This window comes from Gambusia affinis, linkage group LG16, assembly GCF_019740435.1.
Source record: "Gambusia affinis linkage group LG16, SWU_Gaff_1.0, whole genome shotgun sequence".
Classification (NCBI taxonomy): Eukaryota; Metazoa; Chordata; class Actinopteri; order Cyprinodontiformes; family Poeciliidae; genus Gambusia; species Gambusia affinis.
Genome location: NC_057883.1, coordinates 14,147,126 through 14,171,979, shown reverse-complemented (window position 1 = coordinate 14,171,979; position 24,854 = coordinate 14,147,126). Strand labels below are relative to the sequence as shown.

General features: G+C 36.7%; 5 protein-coding genes across 12 annotated transcripts; 3 read left to right on the top strand and 2 right to left on the bottom strand.

Annotated features, from left to right (window-relative positions):
* The first annotated feature begins 1,349 nt into the window (after positions 1-1,349).
* Positions 1,350-7,590, top strand: syf2 (SYF2 pre-mRNA-splicing factor). The gene is made up of 7 exons (XM_044141976.1): positions 1,350-1,414; positions 1,709-1,807; positions 1,988-2,113; positions 3,069-3,186; positions 4,800-4,890; positions 6,023-6,121; positions 7,224-7,590. The coding sequence occupies exons 1-7, from the start codon at positions 1,397-1,399 to the stop codon at positions 7,387-7,389; spliced, it is 717 nt and encodes a 238-aa protein (XP_043997911.1). The 5' UTR covers positions 1,350-1,396; the 3' UTR covers positions 7,390-7,590.
* Positions 7,591-8,633: 1,043 nt separating this feature from the next.
* On the bottom strand, positions 8,634-11,761 carry rsrp1 (arginine/serine-rich protein 1). 4 transcript variants are annotated; one of them, XM_044141969.1, is made up of 5 exons: positions 11,506-11,761; positions 10,397-11,103; positions 10,107-10,282; positions 9,046-9,111; positions 8,634-8,958 (listed from the first exon to the last, which is right to left on the bottom strand). In XM_044141969.1, the coding sequence occupies exons 2-5, from the start codon at positions 11,079-11,081 to the stop codon at positions 8,815-8,817; spliced, it is 1,071 nt and encodes a 356-aa protein (XP_043997904.1). In that variant the 5' UTR covers positions 11,082-11,103; positions 11,506-11,761; the 3' UTR covers positions 8,634-8,814. The 4 variants fall into 4 exon arrangements, with proteins under 4 accessions (XP_043997904.1, XP_043997905.1, XP_043997906.1 ...); XM_044141970.1 differs by having other exon boundaries at positions 10,140-10,282; XM_044141971.1 differs by lacking the exon at positions 8,634-8,958 and having other exon boundaries at positions 9,089-9,773.
* A 1,443-nt stretch (positions 11,762-13,204) lies between these two features.
* On the top strand, positions 13,205-15,981 carry mgst3b (microsomal glutathione S-transferase 3b). 3 transcript variants are annotated; one of them, XM_044141982.1, is made up of 5 exons: positions 13,205-13,295; positions 14,073-14,299; positions 14,407-14,529; positions 14,774-14,846; positions 15,195-15,981. In XM_044141982.1, the coding sequence occupies exons 2-5, from the start codon at positions 14,174-14,176 to the stop codon at positions 15,293-15,295; spliced, it is 423 nt and encodes a 140-aa protein (XP_043997917.1). In that variant the 5' UTR covers positions 13,205-13,295; positions 14,073-14,173; the 3' UTR covers positions 15,296-15,981. The 3 variants fall into 3 exon arrangements, with proteins under 3 accessions (XP_043997917.1, XP_043997915.1, XP_043997916.1); XM_044141980.1 differs by having other exon boundaries at positions 13,221-13,295; positions 14,050-14,299; positions 15,195-15,700; XM_044141981.1 differs by having other exon boundaries at positions 13,226-13,295; positions 14,142-14,299; positions 15,195-15,700.
* Positions 15,982-16,350: 369 nt separating this feature from the next.
* On the top strand, positions 16,351-19,720 carry tmem50a (transmembrane protein 50A). Of its 2 annotated transcripts, none has more exons than XM_044141977.1 (7): positions 16,351-16,475; positions 16,947-17,052; positions 17,248-17,360; positions 17,721-17,788; positions 18,644-18,736; positions 18,876-18,936; positions 19,030-19,720. In XM_044141977.1, exons 2-7 carry the CDS (start codon positions 16,951-16,953, stop codon positions 19,073-19,075), a joined length of 483 nt encoding a protein of 160 aa, XP_043997912.1. In that variant the 5' UTR covers positions 16,351-16,475; positions 16,947-16,950; the 3' UTR covers positions 19,076-19,720. The 2 variants fall into 2 exon arrangements, with proteins under 2 accessions (XP_043997912.1, XP_043997914.1); XM_044141979.1 differs by lacking the exon at positions 16,351-16,475 and adding an exon at positions 16,520-16,657.
* rhd (Rh blood group, D antigen) lies at positions 19,442-24,165 on the bottom strand. Of its 2 annotated transcripts, XM_044141967.1 has the most exons (10): positions 23,882-24,165; positions 23,434-23,620; positions 22,809-22,959; positions 22,490-22,637; positions 22,155-22,321; positions 21,861-21,998; positions 21,649-21,776; positions 21,483-21,562; positions 20,052-20,125; positions 19,442-19,943 (listed from the first exon to the last, which is right to left on the bottom strand). In XM_044141967.1, exons 1-10 carry the CDS (start codon positions 24,030-24,032, stop codon positions 19,917-19,919), a joined length of 1,251 nt encoding a protein of 416 aa, XP_043997902.1. In that variant the 5' UTR covers positions 24,033-24,165; the 3' UTR covers positions 19,442-19,916. The 2 variants fall into 2 exon arrangements, with proteins under 2 accessions (XP_043997902.1, XP_043997901.1); XM_044141966.1 differs by having other exon boundaries at positions 19,442-20,125; positions 23,882-24,161.
* Between the last annotated feature and the right edge of the window lie 689 nt (positions 24,166-24,854).

Sequence of the window (24,854 nt, the reverse complement as noted above, 5' to 3'; positions counted from 1 at the left end):
AAATAAATAAATAAATAAATAAATAAATAAAGTCCAGATCTAAGGTCTGTATTTTTGTCTGTATGTCTGTAGGTTATGTCCTATGTCTGTAGGTTTATGTATTTATTGAGAAAAACATTTCAATAAAAATATTTGGGTGACGGAAAGTCCCCATTCTAATAGAGGATATCCTCATTTTATTTTTTCTTTATATTCCATGTGTATCCTGAATGTGAGTCTGTTCTTCAGCTGCTCGTATTTAATCACACAAATTAAAACCACCTGCACAATGTGTGTTGGTAGGCGTCTTCTTTTGATTTATGAGACCTATTTGATTATATTTATCATAGTCTCCTCAGGATGAATATTACATTTAAACATTGTACAGTGACTGAACTCAATGGGTCATCCAAAATAGCAACTTTTTACCTGTAACTCAGAGCTTCAGGTGTTAAGTTTGACAAATTGTCTACAAATGTTAAACTTATCAGGAGTTCTAAATCCTAAACTCTACAGCAGAAATGAAAAATGGGATCATATTGCACAATTTAGTCAAATACTGATGCACAAATGAGTGTTTTATATGTTACTTTTTTTATAGCAAATGCAGAGGCATAATAATTGCAGGGTAACCTGTGATTCAAAGCTAATAAGCACACACTGATAGAGAAGGTTCATTCGAGCAGCCTATTGATCTTTGCTTCAATCAAAAACAACAGGAAACTGAAGTGAAGACCAAGGAACCGGAAAGACGTCCTGGTGGCTACTTCTATCTTCTGTTTCCATCAAAAGTAAGAGCTTTAATGTGGAAATGACACCTTTCCTAATTCTTGTATGCAGAGACAACAGGCTAACTACAATTGTCAATTGAATAGACAGAAAACGTCTTAAAGCATTTTGAATAACAACCTAATTATCAAGCCTGAATTGCTTGATAAGTAGGACCAATAGGAATGTCTGTATGACTGGACTGAATTGTTTTTGAGTTTTTCTTTTTCTTTTCTAGTGTCTTGATATGATGTGAATTGGTGCTATAAAAAATAAACTGAATTAAACTGAACATAAATTGAACAGTACTGCGAATGTGGAATGCGTTAAAGCAGAAACAACAAAAATGCAAAAATTGCCGAGTGTTTAATATTAGATTTAGAGTTGCTTGTCTGAGACGCCTTCAGTTTCTGTGTAGTTTTTCTATTTAGACTATTTTTGCCCCTGTTAGACCTAAGCTTGTTATAAACCCTTGGTTTAAAAATATGCCTTCTTAATTACTCTGTAATATATCTAAAATTCTTTCTTAAAAGAATAAAACAGTGAATTGTGTTTTTGTTATTTCTCATCGCATCCCTTTATACTTTCGTAACGTCCGGTACCGCTGACGTATTTCCGATTGTTTTTTGTTCTTGAAGCAAGAAGAACAATGGCGTCCTGTAGTAAGGTAGTCGTATTATAATGTTATTTATATGGGGAATATATTTGTATAGCTAAAAGTCATTCTGTAAGTATTGTTAGTTGATTGTTTATATAAGAGGTGAATCTGCTTAGTTGAATTGTTGTTGTTTAAAATGTCGTATTATTGTGCTAAGCTAACTGTAGTTAGCCTGCATGCTAACTAACTTTTAATCTGTCAGCTGTGTTCGGCTATGAAGACCGTAATTTTAAAAAATGATCACAATAAACGATTAATTTGCGTCGCCTTGTGTATAAATCCTGACGTTTTTCTTTTTTCAAGGGCACAGTTGCCGCTACTGAAGAAGAACCGACAGAAACTGCGGCTTCCCAGAAGAGAGAAGAAAGACTACGTAAATTCAGAGAGTTGCATTTTAAACGGGTGAGTTGTTGCCTGATTCATTTCGCAGAGCTAAATGAATCTGGCATTCAGTTAGACAGATTCATCTGTATTTTTCGGTAAAAGACAAATAGCTTATGGAAATACCCGTTTAAGCGTCTCTGTGTGGACCTCATCGACATAAAACAAAATATCTTCCTATAAATCCTATTTCCATTGCAGAATGAGGCTCGTAAACAAAATCATCAGGAGGTAGTGGAGGAGGACAAGAGACTGAAACTTCCTTCAAACTGGGAAGCTAAAAAATCCAGGTTGGAGTGGGAGCTTGCTGAAGATGAAAAGAAAAAGGTATTTTCCACTAGGTCTAATACAGTACTGCGTTAAAAACATTGGGCCACTCTTTAGTTTCTTATTGTTAGTTTGCGAAGCTTTTCCTATTAGGAAGTCTTGATTTATTTATTTCCGTCTTTATACTCTGTCATCATAATTCTTTCCACGCTTATTATTGCAGGAAATCAATCTTGGTAGAACAAGAAATTTACAGGTGTTTTTGTAGTTTTTGATTGTACCTTAAAGCAGATGGTTACCAGTTAGCCTTTCACAATAAAGGTTTTTTAAAATCACAAAATTTTATCTTATTGCCTTTGATGCATTTCTTTATTATTGCTTCACTAAAGAGACAGAAGTTTCCAAAATGTGCGTTCAAGAAGTACTCCGCTGATTCATCTCTTGACACTGTTATGCATAGGCTGGAATCAAATTCTCATGGTTTGAATTCCTTGAGCAAAAATGCCATGGTATCATGATATTCACACAAACTTTTAAATCAAAGTGTACAACATGAAACAGCTGCTGTTTATCAGTAATAATCAATTACTGTAGCAACGGTAGTAATACCTGCTGGTTTTCTGTTTTTATAAAAATAATTAATACAGTCATAATGTTAATCATCATAGCATTTGTATTGCAATTCATACAGAATGGTAGAGAACCTAAAAAATAAAGGGAATAAATAACTTTAATTGTAGTAAACATAATTATTATTCAGTTTTTTGTTTTGTTTTCTAGACTGGCTCTTTCTTTGGCATCTTGTAAAAAGCCTTAGAATTTGTAATAAACTCATCCTTTTTATTTTCAAAACTTTAGAGTTTGGAAAATAAGTTTTCATAGAGTTTTAGTGCGTTTCTTTCATTGACACCTATCAATGCAATCTTTTGTGATTGAGACATTGCACACGTTGATATTGCAGCGAAGATTGAGGTTTGATATATTGTGCAGCTCTGACTGAGCATTTACCTTCAAGGAATGTGCGGCTCGTGGTGAGGACTATCACAGAGTGAAGCTGCTGGACGTCACTGCTGATGAGGCTGAGCGATGGGAGAGGAAGAAGAAGAAGAAGAATCCGGACACAGGATTCGCAGGTTTGATGGCTTCACTTAGACATTGAAAGAAAACATCTCGGTTCTTCTTGGTTTCACCTGCATTACAAGTCAGCCATTTGAAGATGTTCACTAATTTTCATTCAGTGGTCACAATACAACAGGATCCAAGTTGCCTAGTACTCACTGGGATCATACTACCTACAACAAAGCTAATCAGATAATACTAAATAAGGACACTGATACTATATCTAACTTATGGTGTCCAGTTTCATGTTTCTCCTCTGCTTTATTCAGAGATAAATTGTTATGACAATGATGTATATGTTGTAAAACGTAAGTTTTTATCAAGATAAAATAGCTTTAACAGATAAAAAAAATATCTAATATTAGGAATAGACAGAATCGGTTGAATTGGGACCAGCGATCAGAATAAACTTCCATTTGGTGAACATGTCACACTTTCACCTCACAGCGCCTCTTTGTGGACCCTGTTACAAAGTAAAGAAGCATTTATTTACTGTGCAGTTAACCTGTTTAAAAATGAAAAGCTTTAAAAAGCTGTTTAAAGTAAAATAGTCTTTCATGGAAAATGCCAAATTTCTAAGGCAGCTACTCTCCAACAGATATGTCTTTACATTACTCCTGCAGAAAACTAATAATTGATGATGGCTCTGGGTAGAACGGCTAGTAAATAATGTTAAATGCTGTTTTTCTATCCTCTTTTGTTATACTAAATGGAAAATTTGTCCGATATTGGGTTGTCAAATTGTGCATAATGCAGCAATATTAAATGAGAAAGAAGGCATAAGTTGTGTTTTTTGGGGGGGAGGGAGAAGAGAGTTTGTGCACATGTTCCATCCCGTCTTAATAAGATTAGGTCCCATAACTTGAAGGAACCACAAGAATTCTATATTTTAAATCAATGATCAATTCATGGGATTCACTTTAGTTTGAACTACAGGCGGCAGTCTTATCTATCTGATCTGATCTCTGTTTAGGATCTTTCACAGCTAATGTTATTACCAAACATTGTGTCACACACTAAAATCGCTGTCAGTTCCAGATTACATTCACTCTGGAATCCTCCTGTGAGCGTTTTAACTATATCTGGAATTAACATTCTAGGGAATGCCATTTAGATCAAACGGTTTTATTTTGGGCGTGGGTAACCCTGTTCTCACGCTTTGGAACCCTTTTCTTCTAGTGATTAGTAATGCAATGTAGTGTGTCGATTCCAAAAGCAGAGTGCTGGGATTCTGTTCTTCCACTGTGCTTCAGTGTGTGAGTGAGAAACATCCTGGCTCTTTGTATGGCCAGTTTTCCATGATGGCAGATTGTGAAGTAACGAGCACGCCATATAAGCACATAGATGCAATATGCAATACATCTCCCAATTTAATCTGTAGAGAAAAGAACTTGCTGCTGAATGTGGCTGTCATCCAATGTCTCAGTCTCCCTCCACCAGAGGGGATTCAAGAGAAATGATGGGAGGAGGAAATATGCCTCTTTGGCCCTGCTTAACCAGCTGCAGCTTGTGTTGCTGTGCCTCGTGCCTGCTTGCTGTTTGTTCCACTAATTATAATTTTTTTTTTTTTTTTTTGGGTTTTATCTTGCCATCTCCCACAAATACACACACACACAATGGACTACAGGTTATGCAGAGGCCCAATTCCGACAGTACCAGAGACTCACCAAGCAAATCAGACCAGATTTGCAAAGCTATGAGAAGCAAAGGGAGGAAAGGTAAGTGTGTTCAAAATTGAGTTTTGTATGCGATTTAACATTTTTTGAGATGCCAAGTTCAGTTTTACTCAAATGACTGATTACAGCCAGACCAGTTAAGTTCAGAAATTTGTTAAATAGAACATGTATGGTAACACCATGTTATATTATGTCTTCTGCAAAAACACAAAATCTTACCAAGTATCTGTGGTCTATTTTCTATTATAATTATCTTAGTACACTTGAAATAAGACTAATCTAACACACAGGTAACTAAAACAAGCTATAAGAGCTTGTTTTAAGTAAAACATTGCTTAATGATTTTGCTTTATTTTCAGTCCCAGTGGAACCAGCAGATTAGTTCAGTGCCTTTTGAGACGGTTTTGTCATATTTCAAGTGCACTGAAAACCAGACCAACTACTTTGTTAGATTGTGTTTTTGCAGTGTTCATGATTCAACAATAAAAAGGGACTCATCCGAAATGGCATCCTTGCACGAGTTCTAATGTGAAACCCATTGATGATCAAAAACAATAGACAGGCTTGTCTCACATTTGGCATAAAACTAACAGCTTTTAAGAAAAACAAAAACATATTCAATGTATAATGTTATCGTTTGAACTGGCCTTTGTTAACTCACATTATCACATCAGTTATGTCTATTATAAAAAATTTGTGTGACAAAAAAACTAAATAAGGATCCTGAAGTTGATTGAAGGGCATAAGTGAAATCTCAAATAAAAAAGATGAATAGTAGCTATTGGCCCAGTGCAACCAACTCAGAAGTCAGCCATCATGTGTTCATGAAGAGTTTAGTCGATGATCAGCCATGCACTTTTCAATTTGCCAATTGGATTTTATTTTGACATGGTTACACAATCCAGTATAAAAAAAATTTTAAGTGTAGATGCACAGGACATGCATGCTAATGTCAAGAGGATTTTGGTGCCTGGAGGCTTGTTACCCTTTTACTGCTACCACATGCACCCTAGCAAAAGAGTCCACTGTCACGTATGCCCAGAAGCAGCATCATCTTCCTTCTTTGGATGCTTGAAATCACAATGGTGGAATAGAAAAGTCAGTTTAAGTGTGTCAAAATGCTGGTTATCTTTGGTTATGCATTTCTAATTCTTTTGCTGGTGCTGCTTCACAGCGGTGAGGATTTCTACCCCACGTCCAATAGCCTGAGCTATGGCAGCCACGTTCCCACAAAAGAGGGCATTGACCGCATGGTGGAGGATGTTGAGAAACAGTAAGTCACAGTTGTAAATTTATTGAAGTTCTCTATTATGTCTTGACCTTTAGATGATTTGAGCTTCTAATCCAGTGCCAGTCTGACATGGCAGCTTTCTCAGATCAACTGATCCATCTTGGTTTGAAAAGAGCAGAGGAATGGCATAGGAAGCTAAAATTATGAAGAAACACTAAGTCCTTGTTAATACCCTGTTACCCAGCCTTAAACCCCTTTTAGAAAAGCAAATGTTGGAAATCTACCTTAACTTTGGTACTTATCATTGGCTCAGGCTATTGAAACAATTCCTGTTTTTCATTTATCTCAGAATGAGAGCGAGTTGAGTCACACTGGCACACCACAAACATAGTGTGGCGATACAGTAAATGTCAGCGATTTAAGTTGGCTTCTATGATAGACCAGAGCCTATCTAATTTGAAACAAAATCAACTCCAGGGTATAAATCCTGGTCCAAACCAACAGTTAATATTAAAATTTATGAGGAAATGCTTAAATTTCCCCATTTATTCTATCTACCGTACATTGACAAACCTGTCAGTGTAGATAGCAGATGTTTTTTGTACCTAGTATTACCATTACATCTTGCAAGTAATCTTGTATTTCCTTATTTTGCTTTTTGAAGCAATTTGTAATGTGCATTTCGACACATACTTTAGTTTTTCCTTGTGTGTGTATATATAAAGTTATTTTAAAAAGTGTCTGCGATCTGGTGTGCCTTAAGTTTTAATGTTTGGGCTTCTTAACTTTTGATTGCTAGTGGTTCCCCAAGTTGTTCTGTATTTGACAGTCCTAGACTTATGTTGGAGATGCAACTGTAGAACATTAGACAAGGACTTAGCTGCCAGGGATGACGCACAATAATGCTTTGAAGACATGGTGAATCAAGAGTAGGAGCTCACAAATTGACAGTATTTTCCTTGGAGCATGTATGTGTGTGTTAGGTTTTCCGTCCCCACTCACCCTACCAAATTTAAGCACATGCCCCCAAAAATATTGCTTGCAGACAATTATTGTTATTGGATATGCCATGGATAGGGGCCGCACTGGTTCATGCAGTCCTTCATGTTTTGTTTTGGGTTTTGTTTTTTTTTGCGATTGTCAGGATTGAGAAGCGTGCCAAATACAGCCGGCGCAGGGCGTACAACGATGATGCAGACATAGACTACATCAACGAAAGGAACGCCAAGTTCAACAAGAAGGCAGAGCGCTTCTATGGCAAATACACAGCAGAGATCAAACAGAACTTGGAGAGAGGAACAGCCGTCTAGTCTGTACCATCACCTCAGTGATTTTCTTTCTGGATACCTTTTTTTTTTTTTGCTTTAAGCAGTCTGAGTCCTTTGATTGGTGGATTTGATCTGATATGTATCTCTTATAATATTTTGTCTTCTGTTACTTTGTACAGTATTAAACCTTAGAAAAGAAATTCCCCCTCCCTTTTTAATAAACCATGTCTAATTGCGCAGTAATCCTTATTGGCTTTTGTGTTTGCTGTGTGTGTGTGGTCTTATGATTGAAATATTTTAAGCTTAAGAATGAATATTAACTACCGTCATACCTTCATCTCGGTACTAACTTGCCTAGGGCTGTGATGTGACCAAGAAAGCCTTGTGACTGTGGCTGAGAAGAGCAAACGGGTTCCCATGCTAGCTTATTCTTGATCTGCAAATGAAGTGCCATTGCACCCTCTGCAGGACCTATTTGGAAGGTTAAATACACCCATTTAGTATTTTTCTGAAATGTTTTTTTTTTTAATTGGATTCTATAAAGATGCATGGTTTTAGTTTTTACTCCAAGGTTGATATACCTGGGGATAATGTTAGAAACATTTGCTACGGCCCATTTCAGAGTGTCACTTCCAATATTAATCCAACTTAGAAAACAAAAACAGCATCATGACAGACTTGAGGTAGATTTTCTATCAAAGCACTTGTCTGAGCTCAAGTTAGAACAGGGACATGTAGTCTGGCTGCAAGATATTCCACTGCAATTAATTTTATTGCAGTGATAATTTTCTTGATTTATTACACAGCTCTGCAATAATTTACTAGCGCTTGTGCCAAGATGCTGTCAAGGCTACCGCCAACCTTCAGGGTTGCTGAAAAACAGCCACAACACCAAGCACAGACAAGTGCTTGAGTTTGATTATACCAATTTTAGAAGATGTAACAGATGTCCAAATCAGCAAATGTATCTATTAGTTTGGTAGGAACAAGAGATGATCATACTGAACTGGGAAACTATGAACCAATCTGAACTAAATTACACACATCCCTTGTGATTAGGATCTAAACCTGTCAAGAGGCATAATATTTGCTCATGATTTTAAAGAAAACAGTGCCATCATGTGGGATTTATAGGAACTGCTACTGTACACATTTATTCAACAAACTCAACTGTTTCTTTTCAAACATTTAAGAAAGTATTGAGGGATAACCCTACTTAGTAACACTGCCAACATTATGTTACAACTCAAATCCAATTTGTCAATGTTCAAAGAAAAAAAAAGACATTCTTGATTCAATTCTTTATTAATAAATACACAATACAGAGGAGAAGGAATAATCCCACCTGAACGAATTCTTCGCAGCTTCCCATTTAAATCTTTAACATCTGAAAGAAAATGACCACAAAATTTTTCACAAACTATGTACATTATTTACAGTGTCCATGTGCCCAGCCTCAGAACTAGCTTAAGGGTGTTTGTTTGGACTGATGTTTTGCCCTGAACTGATGGGAATCCAATGGCCGTAAGGTTTCCGGCTTTCAACGCTGTCAACTCTGGGAGTTACCTTTGCAGGAGACGGAGTCACCACAGTTGGCTTGGCAACAGAATTCTAGAAAATGGGGAAAAAAAAAAAAAGTTTTTAAACACCTATTTTATTCCAGACTGTTTTGACTCTGTGCACTTTTGAGTCACTTACATTTACACTGAAAGCAATTTTCCTGCCTTCCATCCTTGGACTGGAGACACCAGGCTCTGCCTCGTCCTAATTCAAGGAGAGAAACAGATTACAAGTTACTCATGAGCAAGAAACTGCACTACAACCTGAAGTTCAAACTGATGGACTTCAAGATCTAGTTAAACAATTATACTTAATATATGGCACTTTCAAAGTACAGCTTTCATGCAGCCCTTCATTACTTAAATTTTATCTAAAGGACAGACCTTGAAGCTGTATAAAATAATAAAAAATAAAAAAAGTTTAGTTTGTTTAAACTGGAAGAGTGATGGAACAGTGATCAAGACGCAAGTTCCCCAGCACACATCTTGTGTACCAACTTATCTTTAGGATATGGAGAAGGGTTGTCTTGACTGGAATAGTCATTATAATGCAGTCCACACGCCTGTGCTCCTTCAGCGAGTGGCAGATTCTGCTAAGTAACAATAACCCATTTCATCTGAAAGCATAAATACATTGTAATGGCACAGAACTAACACCTAACTAAATTATTTACATGTTTGTGCAATTAGCATATAATCTAGAGTGAATTGCTATGTTAACGGTTTGTGCTTATTCCATATATTAAACATACTGCAACATCTAAAGTCAGAGAACATGTCAACGCAAACAAATGGTTGTCACCCATGTCACATGACAGCCTTTTAATCCCAGGTGCCGATGAGTGAAGGAGACCACTGTCATGTTATCTATGAAGACAGGAATAAATACAGACAGCAGGTGTGTTCCCTCATGGGTCAGGTTAACAAAAGACAGGAAATAAAAAAAAAAGAAAGAAAAGAAACTAGACCAAGATTTGGTATGCTCAAGGAAAAAAAAAAATCATGTAAGGAACTTAAATCTAAAAGAACCTACATTTATTTAAAAAAAAAAAATGTGTATTTACTTCTATGCAACTTTCACCAAGCCAATAATGTACTGTAGCTAAAAAAAAAAAAAAAAAGTTTACAAAGAATTTCTCAGTGACTGAGGAAGTAATTTCTTCTATAGCACTTTTTTTTATCATTAGTAAAAACAATCACCTCTAAATGAGTCTTTTGGGAGCCATGCCTCACCCCTGTAACAGGCTCTGGTGAAGAACGTCTGGCTGCTGGCTGCTCTGACAGGATAGGCTTCACACTTTCAGGAAGGTCCAGCTTCTCCACTCCAAGCATTCGCATAGCATTGGCCTTGGCAACTTCAAGGAGTTCCCTTTTGTCTGTGGACCACAATGAAAATAGAGAAGACAGTTATTCAATCAATACTATCCATCACCTGTGCAAAAAAAAAAAAAAATTTAAATTAAGAAAAAAAAAAAAAAAAGTCTACTCACCACGTAGGCTTAAACTGACAGAACGTCCAGATGACCTGGATCGCGATCGCCCCCTGTAGGTCATGGAAGGAGATCGAGAGAATCTGCATCTCAGCTGACTTGTAGGTCTTCTGTATCTACTCCAGCGTGCTGGCGACCAAGAACGGGACCTGGACCGATAGCTTCTGCGATGACGGGAATATCTGTCTGATACCGGGGAGCGTGTGTAGGAACGGGAATGAGCCCTGTAGTGGCGTGGTGGGGATCGGCTGTAAGAGCGAGAACGTCCCCTGTAGCGGCAGGGTGGGGACCGGCTGAAAGAGCGGGAGTGTGCTGTGTAGCGCCTGGGTGGGGACCGGCGGTAGCGGTCGCCGCCATAATTGCGATGGTTATCACATCTACAGCGAGAAGAATGTCGGTGGCATCGCGGATAGGATCGGGACCTGGAACGGGACCTGGAGCTAGAGGATGACCGGCTCCCGCAAGAAGACGAAGATGAGGAGGATGAAGACCTGTTACGACCGCGGCGGCTTTTACGCCCTCTGTAGTCAGAACCAGTGGAACGGCTGCTGGCAGAGCTGCTAACGGATCGTGAGCGAGATCGAGATGTTGAAGAACCTGGGCTCTTCTGGTCGAAGATCACATTGATGCCGTCGCTCTGGCGAGCATGTGCCATATCAGAGTGCGAGTCAACCTGTGTAGCCATCTCTCAGTTTTTCTGCCGAAGGCTGAAAAAGAGATGGAAATTAAAAAGTTACTATCTGTATAGATGCAAAGCAAACGTAACTTGATTTCATTAAGTTCAGATAGTCTATTACACAAATACATTTGAATATGTACTGTAGCAATGTGGATGATGTAACTAAATTCTACACAATACGGCACCTAGCGACTGCAGTAGCGTTGCGTAACTCCAACGGCTGACCTGTGGAAATTTCCAGACTCGCACGCTAATACAGCTAGGCTAGTAGCTTGGCCTAGTTCTTCTAACAAGAAATTCTTTGGGCGATTCAACAACCACGCTTCTGTATTAATTTAAAAGCAAATAGCTACACAAAACATAAAAACAATGCTCTACAAGCACTAAACCCTCAACAAACGAAAACATAGGCGTGTTGCTGTAGTCTTACCAGTTTAAATGTAGCTGGTTGGTCTCTTTATAAAAACGTCGACAGAAACGGCTAGTATGTAGAAAACACTTAAACGTTTGTTTTCACAAGGCGCAAGTGTAGAGGAACAGCTAAAAAGCTATCAGATATATTGTCTTGTTTCCAAATGCTGAAAAAAGAAGAACAAAGCGCTTCCTCCAAAGTTGATCCTCCAGTCGTTGTTACTCGAATGACGATGAGACTGCAGCTGCAACTGCTTTTAAGAAGCCTCTGGAAATTTCCATTCGTGTGCTGCCCGGCCGATTCGACGTTTTTGACCAATTCACTAATAAGACACTTCTAAGTCAGAGGGAAAAGCCCAGTTTTCTCCAAATTCAAGTCGTCATACATTAGATCACCAGTAAATGTTTTGAAGTTTGTTATTTTCAGTTTTTAAATGACTGTGAAGTTGAGATTGAATTAAAAAGAAAATCCAGTTTCTGAACAATCCAGAAGAATCGAATCAGTTTCAACGACCCGAACTTCAGTAAAATGGATGCTTATGTAACTGCACAGCATAATGCGGTTTTCCGAAATAAATCCATAAAATTGATAGAAGTGGTGAAGATACAATTTCAACCTTTTTAGCTGCATACTATACAACAGTTGAGTATATGGTCCATTGTGTAAAAACCGTATGGTTAACAAGCCTATATTATTTGAATTATGTGTTATAACTAATAAATTATATTTTTTTTGCAATAATGTTTACTTATTTAGGATTACCCCAAAAGTAACACCACTGTGTTAAACGTTTTTAACTGCTAAATCTCTATGTTAAATCATTCACATATTGCAGGTCAAAGTACAGCTCACTTTGAGAGCTGTACTAAATTCATTTTATAACAGATTTACTTGGTTTGCAGTTAAGTATTAATTATGAAAGAAGTAAATATAATTTGTTTGCAAAAATTGTGTTGCATCTTAAAATGCAGGTCAGTGTAGAAAAGATATGAGATTCTCTGCAGTTCCAGAAGTATCGCTTTGCTAACCCTTCAATAACACAATGTATGTTGTAAAATTAAATTAAAATATCAGCTGTTTGTTGTCAGTGCTTGAATTTGATGCTGGAAATAACAGTTTAATCTCCCAGCTGTGTACTTTGTAACAGATCATGCTTGTGATGACATGCCAACACAGTGTTATTCTCATGTTTTATATGTATCTTTATCCAATTTGTGGGTTACATTGGAGAAAATGTAATCATTGTCCTTACTCGCAGACGTTGCAGGCGATCTCGCGACATTTTATGTAACATCTCCTGTTTACTTTGAGTAGACGTAGAAAACAGGCTACGCAGGTATAGCCATGTCCTGTGTCAACGCCATATTGTGATGGTCATTTTTAGAAAAAAAGTGTACTAGAGATAAAAAATTTGTAGGTAATATTGTACGACTACGAAGTTTGCTGCAGTTATTCGTGTTTTATGTATTAGAAATCTATGCATTTCTATTTAAAATAATATAGGTGAAATGTAGGATTTGTATTTTTTATTTTTTGTTTACTTATTAATTCATTATTAATAATAAGTTGGAAATTAAGTTCATACCTAGAAAATTGTGAGACTAAATTCATGCTAAGAATAGCTAAAAAAAAAAAAAAAAACTTATTTGACATCTTCGTCAAATTTGTGGAAACATGACAGAGCAAGCGCTCTTAGAAGCAAACTATCTTTGACGTATTTTTCTCCGGTTACCTTGACAACAAGAATTTGGGCAGTTTGGAGAAAGTAAATGGCTCATGAACTCTCGGAATGCACTTTTTTCATGTTTGTAAGTATTTATATGTGGGGGAGACTTGGATAATAAAATGTAGAGCAGTATATATCATCTGAATGCAGCATTAAGTTGAATAAGTGTTTTCCATTCTGTCATATTTCAGTTAAAAAAAACATTTATAAAAGATCTGTAGTTAAGAAAATCAAGACTTGCGTTGTGACCTTTTATTAGTTGTTCAAGACAGTCACGTGTTGTGAGGATAGATTTGTTTTACTAAAGTTATATTGGCATTCATTAAAATTTAAAAAAATATTTTGATCATGATATTTATAAAACTGCAGTTTACACAGTTTTTATTGTATAATATTAAGAGCAGTTACATTAAGAAAAACAAATATAAAATATATAAAATTGTGACTTTCACCTTTTAAATTATTATTGTTGACATAACAAAATAGCGGAATCAAATGAACTAAATGGCGATTGATTATTTTAAGTATAGATGAATTAAATAAAATTAACATTTTCTCAATTATATTTTTATGATTATATGCATTGTTCATTTTTGGTTTATTAGAATTACTCAGAAAGATTAAAAATTTGGGGGTGATGGTTTTGTCATTTTATTTTGGATGGTTTGAATTTATATTTTTACTGATGCTTTTAAGTTGAGTTTGCAATGCTATTGTAGAGTGTCTGGGCGTGTGTATTTGTCGTGTGTGTGTGTGTGTTATGGTCTTCAAGAAGCGGTTGCCACGCACAATATGGCGGACCGTGTGGTTTCTACAGCGCAACTAACCCGTTGCAGCTTCTACTCTTCTATGTCTACAGCTTTTGGCTAAAGTACTTGGAGTTAACCACCGAGTGAACGCTCGCTAACTTCCTGTTCCGCGTCTCCAGAAACCTGCACGAAGCCGATAAACTGCTCCAAGATGAACATCCTCGCTAATGTGCCATCCAGCTATGGATTTGTGATTTTAATTTATTTATATAGCTGGGTTATGCTGGTTTATTTGGCAGCACAGGTTATCGAGGCCAGGACGAAATACAAAGTGAAGGTACCTTGATTGAGATTGAGAAGTTTTGAGAAGTCTCTAAAGTCTTTATGATGTGCCTACAACTCGTTTGAAAACATTTTTAATGCAACTGCTTGTTTATTTTACAGTATCCCGCAATGTACAGCGACAAGGACCAAATGTTCAACTGCATCCAGAGAGCCCACCAGAACACATTAGAGGTGTACCCACAGTGGCTCGTTTTCCAAACAATTGCGGCCAGTCTGTACCCGGTATTTATCATTTTATATCAACTTAATCGTTATTTGTTCGTGTATTTATTTCCATGTACATAGAACAACTACAAGCAGCCAATCATCATGCGGTCTTTGACCCCAATTCCTCCGATTGCGAAAGATATGGTGTCACAGTGATGGGCGAATTTTCTCCAGATGTCATGAACTTATTTATTTATTTATTTTATTTTATTTACATTACTTCTGTGGACTCTGATTTCTATTGTCTGTGTTTTACTAGTTAACTGCATCTGTGCTGGGTGCTGTTTGGGTGACCAGTAGGTTCTTCTATGCATGGGGATACTACACTGGAGGTAAGACCCCCATTTTGGATATGTTATGTACATGGACTTCAACTGAGAATACTTCAAGTCCCCTTTCTACAACATTGCCCCAAATACCCTTGCCTTTTTCATTTTATAAAAAGACGGTGTCTCCTAGGCTAATGCCTTGCAAAATGTCTTGCTCCTCACCTAGTTTTGTTTAATTATTTACATAAGATACCACCTAGGCAAAAGGTTATACATTAAAAAAAAAATCTGAACATCTGCTAAAGATATGTGAATCTGCATCAGTTGACTCACCATGTTCTTAAAACAAATACTTTTTAGTTTGTCTTAACTTATTGTTCTACAATGTTTTGTTTATTTCTTTCTTCCCAGAACCAGAGAAGAGGATGAATGGCGCCTTTGGCTACATTGGATACTTTGGAGTGATCCTTATGTCCTTCTACATTTCTTTGCAATTGCTGAGAATCTTTTAAGATGGTTTTCAATTTGTGTAGTTAAAGAGTTTAAAGGCTCATTGCTGGCAAACATCCAAAATAAACTTTCCATACTTAAGTGCTAGTTTCAGCATATATCTTATTGGTTGGTATTTTGACATTAAGGTTTGTTTATATTGTTTAATTAAAAAATGCATCATGTAGCCAAGGATTATTAGAAGAAAAAAAAGAGAATTTTAGTCTCATATGGTGTTAGTGGCGAAAGGGCCAAGCAGTGGGGGATTGATGGCTCCATGTGACTTACACATGATGCTTAAGTCACAAATCTTGCTCTGGGGATACAGTTCTTATTAAATATGGAAGAAAATGTTATGTTGTCTTCCTCAAGTTTGTTTTATACACAACAAATGTGATTTTTCTTTTACAATAAAATGCTTTGATCTCAGTCATTCGAATAATAAAATCTCAAAGAGAATAAAAAGAAATGTTTTTTGTTCTAATGTTCCTAATCATTTAAATTAGTTAAATATTTAGCTACCTTTAGATGGGTTAATTTTAAGCCTTTGCTCTGAAGCCTACAAGTTTGCTTTTTTGTTATGCTTTTCCATTTTCTTATCCAGGCAGTGACTATTATTTTAGGCAAGATAATTTTATTTGTCTTGCCTAATAAACTGAATTGCCTTTCACCAACAAGGCAATTCAAAGTGTTTTACATGATGAAAACATTAAACAATGGCAACTCTGGCAAGCAGGGTTTTACCTTGCTTTACGCAAAGGTCTGCAACCTGTTTCTCTCTGGACATTTCACCATGGCGTCAATCATAGTTTTTGTCACTTTCTTATTTTAATGATTTACAATAAGTCACCTTTTTGTTTGTCTATTTACGACAAACAAAAAAATATATTTATGACTTTGAATATTTATGACACCAAGGCTTGATTTAAAGAAAAAGCACTTGTCACCTATGTAACATTCCTAAAAAAATTAAATATTGTGTGGTACAATTTAACGTATTTTGTCCGTTAACTTTATTTTTTGCAAATTTGTATTTTACGTTTATTGCAATAGAAAAGTCTAATTTTCTGTAGGGTACTTGAAGGCAACAGAATGAACAAAGCTTGGGTGTGGATATACTGCGCATGTGCATGAGACAGCTTCTTGTCGGAAGCCAAGTCGGGTTAAACCAAAGGCTTGACATCAAAAACCGAACATTAAAAGGTAAATTATCTTTGAAACTCACTTTAAACATTACTTGTAACTCGCTTACGCATGCTTCCGTCAGTCGTTATTATTGTCAGTCCTAATTATGACACAATTTTTCACAACTTTGTAACAAGAAACCTTCAAGGAAATGTTTGCTAGCGTTAAAGCGACGAACAAAAGAGACATTAGGAACAGAGGTTTGTCCTTTGAAAATACTATCATTTTCTACTGTGTAAAATCGCACTCACTGTATAGTTTTCTCATCGGTGTTAGAAACCTACTGGTTTAGACTATGAATCTTGAGGTACAGTACTATTGTACGAACTGGGTTTAGCATCGTATTCACTGTACAGCGGCTGCGCAGTAATGTATTTATTGTTTTCTCTCCCCCAATCTTAATGTGTATTTTGCTTCATTTCTTTCTTTTAAACAACGTAATGTATCTTTGTGGATTATTTTGTATTCTCTTTTTTTTTTTTCTCCCAGAATCATGTCAGGATTTCTGGACGGAATCCGTTGCGGAGACTGTGAGTGCAATGTGGACTGGGGGGAGAGAAGAAATACCATCGCATCCATAGCTGCTGGAGTTCTGGTATTTGCAATGATTTCTTTTGTCCAAATCGTATAGGTTGTGGAAAGGGTAGTGTGAGCTACTGTGTTTGTTTTACCTTGGTTTTAATGTTCTAAACACTGATCTAAGTGTGTGTAATAATGAAGAGGAAGATTTCTTAGTGATCTCATGCCAGCAATCAACCACTGAGGGTAACTGAGCATCTTGTTTTTGCAGTTTTTCACAGGATGGTGGATCATCATTGATGCTGCTGTGAAATATCCCACCGAGGGAGAATTTCATCATGCCTATCATACTTGTGGAGTCATAGCCACAGTGGCCTTTCTCATGTAAGTGGAGTTTTTTTCACACTTTTTGCAGAAAATAAGTAAATGCTCAAAGCTCCATTATTTGGTGTTTTGGAAGTTTGAATCTCCATTTATTTAGGTACTTTCTTATTTCCTATTGTCGTGGATGAGTGGTAGCTTTCATCACATGACTTCATTTTGGAATTTCAGTCATGTGATTAGTATGTGTTTTTTGTGTATTAACCCCTTTCTCTAGTCAGGGTACCTAGTTTTTAGATGCAAATTGCTAAAACCATTAATAGTAACGACCTTTGCTGTTTGTCATGAACAGAATAGATGTGATATCTCTCACCATTGATGAAAACTTGATCAATTAACTCTCGTTCTATTTGCTTTGTGTAGGATAAATGCTGTTTCTAACGGCCAAGTGAGGGGGGACAGCTACAGTGAGGGATGCCTTGGACAGACAGGTTAGTACATGGATGAGTCATTTTGTTTTATTTATTTTTTTTGCAACTTAAGTCTTGTCTTTTTTTTCATATTTTTTTTGCTTATCGCCCACTTTTAGCGTAAATGTGAGTGGGGAAACAACTTTGACTAAACTATTAGGAGTTCTTGTATGAATTTGAAAATATCTTTACTAAATTTAATCTACTGCACTTTTTAAATAGAATTCTACATGTTTGCAGCTTTTGTGGTGTGGGAACTACTAGCTTTTTATTATAATCTGTAAATAATTCAAAATATGTATATAGCTCTGACTAACAATGAAGGACTTTACTAAAAATGAACATCCAGAAATGCATACTTGACTCAATACAGTCCAGTCACATTGGCAGGTTTAAACTTGATTGCATGTGTTCACATTCAGTTCTAGTTAGAAGTGAGCATGTTAAATATTTTCCTTTCATTTGAAGGTGACAATCTAGATCTACTTGCAGGCCCTGATGAGATGTTGACGAGTTTAGATGACTCGTGCTGGCTTACAGTAGTTAGAACTGATCAAACCACTGTTGCTTAGAAATGACTCCACATCACTTTCCCAGTTGTAACTTTACAATAGTGCTATTGAGGTCTTCACTGTTCCTTGTGCCTGTTTGGAAGAGCGAAACCTTAAGATTGAATTAAAACATTGCCTTTCAAAGTCATTTTATTTTTTCTATAGTCTTTCCACTTGTGATGAAGAACAATTCTGATTAGTCATTAAAAGCCCCAAACCAATCACTTTAATGTTCCTGAACTTCTCCTTGCTACTTTAGACTAATCGTGTAGTGCTGTACCATGTTGCCCTCAATAACCCACCGCCCCCTTATCTCTCTTTGCAGGTGCTCGAGTTTGGCTCTTCATTGGCTTCATGCTGGCTTTCGGCTCCCTCATTGCCTCCATGTGGATTCTCTTCGGAGGATTCGTAGTGCCTCGTAAGTGGGATTTGTGGTATTGGCATATAGTGCAGCAGGTAGTGCTTAGGTCTTAGTAAAAGTTAAAGACTTTTATATTAATTTTACTTCACAAAGTATCACAGTTTCATAATCTTGATATAATTGTTGTTTTTTGCAGAGAAGCCTGCTGTGTATCCTGGTATTGCCATTTTTTTCCAAAATGCATTCATTTTCTTCGGGTAAGTGTGTGATTAATTATTTGTATCTTTTATTCAATCCAATTAGCAAAAAGAAACATGATACTCATTATGTTTTTACTTTCTCTAATTTAGAGGTTTGGTCTTCAAGTTTGGGCGCACAGAGGATCTCTGGCAGTAAAACACTGACTGTCCATGATTAAACACTCTTTCTATATTGTATGAGACAATATTCTTTAGCTGTCATTCATTTAAATATAAACCTTTTTTAGCTTTTACATTTAAATGTGTAATTTATGTTCTTTGCTGCATTGTAGCTAAATCATAACTAAGCACAAATTGTCATAGATTTCTGTGAAGTTTAAGGACTTTCAAAGGTGGCACATCTTTAAATGTGTGTTTGCACTCAGACTGTATCTATGTTTTTATTATGGTTTACAAGTTGTGTATACCAAAATGTACATAGCAGAGCTTTACTGCAACATTCCCTTGGGTTGGCTCACTTCTTTAACACATCATCCTTTTAATTTGAACTGTTCATGTGGAAATTTGAAATGGGTGCAATTTGCAGGCAACATTTTAGAATGATTTGAATTTTTACTGAATGTATCCATATGGGGTTTGAAAAATGTTTTCAGCTTTAACGGGTTATCTGCTCTATATTAAGTTAGATTAAATGTTGAATTTTACTATTTCACGATAGAGGGTTTCAGAACTGTAAGGTGGTGTTGCTTTAACAGAGGTTTGGGTTTCAGTTTTTTTTGTCCTGTAAATCATCGAGTCAGTTTCCAATAACAGCATCATTAAACACACTGGGCTGTAATGAGCTTGGCTTTTGTCTTTTCATCATCCAGCCTTTCCCCTTTTCTTTTTGTTTTATTATTTCTCTTGCACAAACACATCTCATTTCTATTCTTAAGAAAAACAAAAGCAAAATTATAAAAGTTATGTTCAATAGCAAAGATTGATGTAGAAAAGCCATATCCAAGATGAGAGCTGATAATTTTTTTTCCTTCATCTTCTCACTTCCGTACCACGAGGTTGGGAAACTGCAAAACACAAAACATCAAGTTCACAGAATAGAAGTTAAGGTGATTCTCTGTAATAGTTTTATCGTTTCTGTATTTTTTCTTTCTTTGAGATTTACGTGTAAATACCTCCCAGAAAGCCTGATCATCGAAGCATTTTTTGTTTTGTTGGGGTCTCCAAAACGTCCACCTGAGAAGAAAGGCTTTAAGACAGAAAGTATTTTGGTTAAAATTAGCTTTAAAATGCTGAAGCTTGATTTTAAGTTTGCATTTCTCTTTCCATCAGTTTGTTCAATGTTAGTCAGGGTCATCTCAAATTCAAAATTAATTCATATCAAAACATTCAACTTAAATGTATATTCATTTTACATTGTTTAAATATTTGAACATTTACCGTAAATAATCTATATGGTCTACAGCTACTGAAAAGTCAGTTTCTCTGAAAACTACAGACCAAAAAAAGTATTTCTTATACAGAAATGTTATGTTGTGACCATCAACTTCCCACACAATTACTGACGTGGTTGTTCATCAGTCATTGACGGCCTCCAGGGCCAAAAGATTCTAACAAGAGGGCTGTACCCAGACTTGATCATGGAAAGCTGAGTGGAAGGAAAAAATTTGGTAGAAATAGATGAACAAGACGCAGCAATCATGTAAGGGCTGTGAAGCAAAGTAAATTAAAGAGTTCAAAAGTTGTGGAGTCAGTGCTTTAAGAGACGCTTCGCAGGCATATCCATGACCTGGGCAGCAGCTGTTGCTTTACACTCATAAACCTGAGCCAACATCAGTATTGTATTACTGTGGCTAAAGAGATAAAGGACCTGACTGTTGCTCAGTGGTCCAAAGTCCAGTTTTCAAATGAAAGTCAGATTATTTCATTTGGAAATCAATGCCCCAGAGTCTGGAAGAAGAATGGAGAGGGACACAAGCAAAGCTTCTTGAGGTCCAGTGTTACATTTCTGCATTCTGTGATAATTTGGGTTGCCATGGCACCTATTGGTGTTTTGTTTATTTATTTTTTTTGTAATCAAGAATGAAGTAACAAAAGTCAGCACAGTGCTTCACCAGGAGGTTCCTGGTGAACATCATTCTCTCTGCTGATGAGGTTCATGGAAATCCTGATTTGTCAGCAGGATTTGTCATCTGCCCCTACAGCTAAAAGCACCAGGATCAGATTTAATGACTATATGATTGGATACAACTGGTCTGTTATCAAAAGGAAATAAGAGACCAGCAAATGAGTTGAAGGATGTTGATAAGACACACAGAGCTTCTTTAACACCTCAGTAGAGTCGCATGCTGATGCCTCCGTGCCATGCTGCACTCACGCTAAATGAAGCCTCAGCCAAGTGTTGAGTCCATAGGCTGCATGTTACCTACACACTTCTGTACAAAAAAACTATTTTTTTTTAACCTTAATGTTCTAGTAGCTAGAGAAACTACATTTTAGGTTTTCATTAGCTGTAAGCCATATCATCAAAATCAACCCAACTAATGAGCTTAGAATAAATCACATTGAGTGTAATGACTATATGACTAACTTATGAACAAACATACCTGTTATGATTCCCATGGACAAACTTAAAGAGACAGTAGTAAAGAGAGTACAGATGTGAAACACAGCAAATCGGACAGCCCTAAAATGAAACAAAAAATTATTTTGTGGTACTTCTTTTGAAAATCTTTTTTATTATTGCTTTTTGATTGCTGAGTGCATTCTTACACAGTGCGGTCATCACAGTATTTAATCTGCAGGACCAGTTGTGCGAGCCACCCCAATAGACCAGGAAGTCCATGTGTGCTCAGAACAGAGCAGGTGTCATGGCATTCAAATGCAATCAGCAAGTGGGTCTGAAACAAAAGAAAAAATGTTGAGCAGACGTTTAAAGTGTAGATTTTAGGAAATAAAGTGCTTAGGTAAAGGTAGATAAAGACCTTAAGATATCTGTATCCCAGGGTTGACAATATGGCAGCAGTGAATCCGAGTGCCATGGCTTCCCACGGCTGTTGAACTACCGACACAGAAACCCCAACAGCAGCGCCGCCAGCAAGGACGCATGATTGCATTTGGATCTGGTTGAAGAAATTATGCAAAAAAAATATCAAATATAGCAGCCAAGTTAATTATTTTCCTAGATTCGGTACAAAAACAAGCTCAAGAAGTGTGTCCTGAAGCTTTACAGAAAGTTACAAAACAGTGTTATGAGCATGCAAAGGAACACATCATACTGGGTTGAGTTTTCCTCTGGGACTGGAGAGCACAGCCAGAGCGGCTGCTGTCACAGCACTAACAGCAAGGGACAGGTAGGTGCTGCACACCGCTTCCAGGCGGGTTTGATCGTCCTCCACCAATACCGAGTTAAAACTGGGCCAAAACATCCAGAGAAACACAACGCCTGGAGAGCAAAGACAATGCACACTTCTCTTTATCTTCAGTATTTTGATGCTGCACTGGGAATCAGAAATCATTAGACATTAGACATTGACTATTGTGATGCAAGAGCTGTGACTTATATGCCACAATATGACATACTGAAATGTCTCAATATAAGTCTGTTACACACCCAACATTGAGAATAATCCTGATTTCCTGTCAAATTTTTCCTTCTCAAATCCCTGCTTTGAGCCATCTCTGTACAGGATCCACGTCAGCATGAGTCCAAAGAGGGCCCCGAAGACATGAAGCAGCATGATGCTGTTCGGAGGCCGGACCTGGAGCCAGAAAATATCATTCATTTATGACGACCTTTATAATCTTTTGTAAAGAAAGTGTTCAATGTATATGAGCTGCTGTAGGAATCTGACTTTTGGGTACAGTTTTAAGTCCTTCCACTGAAGATTTAATATACTAATATACTGAAGATTTTTAGAACAGAATCATACTTTCAGGAGCGTCTGGAGGAGCCATTCATTCAGGGCGAATCCTGTCACTTCCAGCAGGGCAATCAGGGTGAGCTGGACTGGGTTTGTCTTTCCCAGTACGGATCCGATTGAAATAAGCGCAGAAACAGCACACAGCTCTGCCTTTATAATGCTACACAAAAACATCAATTGTAGACAGGTTAGAGTGGTGCAAATATGAATACAAAGGTGCAGTGTAAATAAGTTAGGATATTACTGAAACATGTTTATACAATATTAATATTGATTTCAACAGTTGTTTTTCCTTCCACTCAACTTTCCATTATTATGGTTAAATACAGCACACTGTGTACAGTCAACTTGTTTAGCAATGACCTTTTGGGCCCACTGTAGGCTAGGTTGAAGGTAGCAGGGATGCTCTACTGGGAAACATGGCATGGCAACAAATGAATATGTTGTCAACATATATGTGGAAAAATATTTTTTGTAAAGTAATTATTTAATAATATTGTAGTTTTCTAATGAAAAGATATACATATCTTGAAATTTAACAGAAATAAATAGCTGAAATATAGCGCTTAATAAATCTTTCTAATATAATTTGTATAATTAAATAACTAAAACAAATCCACTAACCATACTGTACCTTTTCAAATCAATTCTGATTATCTTGGTGTTGTACCAGGAGTCAATGCCGTTCAGTATGAGAGCCCATTGGGTGGCAATGATGGCAACAAGGAGGTTGAACCCAGAGCCACTGAACCCATACCGCACTGGGAAGGTGCACAAGAAGCCGAAACCAAGTATTATCATCACATTCACATCCTGGAACTCTGGAAGACAACAGAAGCCCTTTGTCATTAAATCCAATAAAGGCACTATAATTAATAACTGTGTAACAAACAAACTTATCCATGCTGCCACCCATCAATCACATCTGCAAGATCTATTAAGTTGATTTTGCATTTTAAGGCAGGCGAAGTTTCTTAAAATCCTATTTTTATTATATTTTATTTGATTAAATTGAAATGAAATTCAATATTTGGAACCTAAGCCGTCTTCTTTCTTGCTTCCAAAGAAATAAATAAACTCACCTGGGTAAAAGTGGAGGAAGGATTTCCTGTCAAGTTTGTTGGCTTCTTTGTTTTCAAAGCAAAGTGCAGCTATGATGATGAATCCAGTTTGCAGAATGAGCAGTAAAGGAGCCAAACGGGAACGCAAACTCGGAGCGTATTGAGGAGCCATTTGGGGGATGGCTGGTTGTTTTCTGCGCAATTCTTTCACTCAGGACTCATAATCGGTGGCCACGACGGTTAGAAACTGGGCGCAACCAGCACAGCACTTTATCAGCTGCTGGGCAGGAAGACAGTCTGTATCTATTTTTTTTTCTTTTTAATGGTGAAAAAATATTCAGTGTATTTCAAATAAGAAAATAAAAGTAATTTATTCTGAAAAATGAGCAATTTAATACAAACTAGTGCAATAACTATTTTACAATTATAAAATACATTGGTTCCTTTTTTTTACTTTCAATAAATGTTTACAATTTAAAATAACACTCTTAGCATTTTTAATAAATGTGAATGACTTCTTTATTAGATGCAACACAATTATAATCATTATTTTCAATAATTAAATCAACAAAATACAAAATCTAATTGATTCATTGAGAAGAGTTAATTTAATTAAGCCTTTTCAAAATGGAAAATTCCCACCATCTGCCCTTTATTATATATAGGAACGTTTTCTCACTTCTTTATTCTCGCGTGCAATAAAATTAACCGTCTTTTCCGACACGTTTGTTTTTCCTGTGCACACTTTTTAACCTTTCACAAAGCATAGAGGCATTCAGCGCCTTGGGCCCAGTCCCTCAACGACCCGTTCACAAAGGCACTGATATAAATAGCTCCAACTGTTGGAATGGGGGTTTTTGTAAGTCACACAAAGAGAATTTTGTACCAAAGACTGCATATTTTTCTCATAATAAACCCAAAAGCCTGCATAAAATATCCCGCCCCTTCCAGTATTTGGTTGGTTAATCAGGTATGCCGGATTTATTTGTAAAGG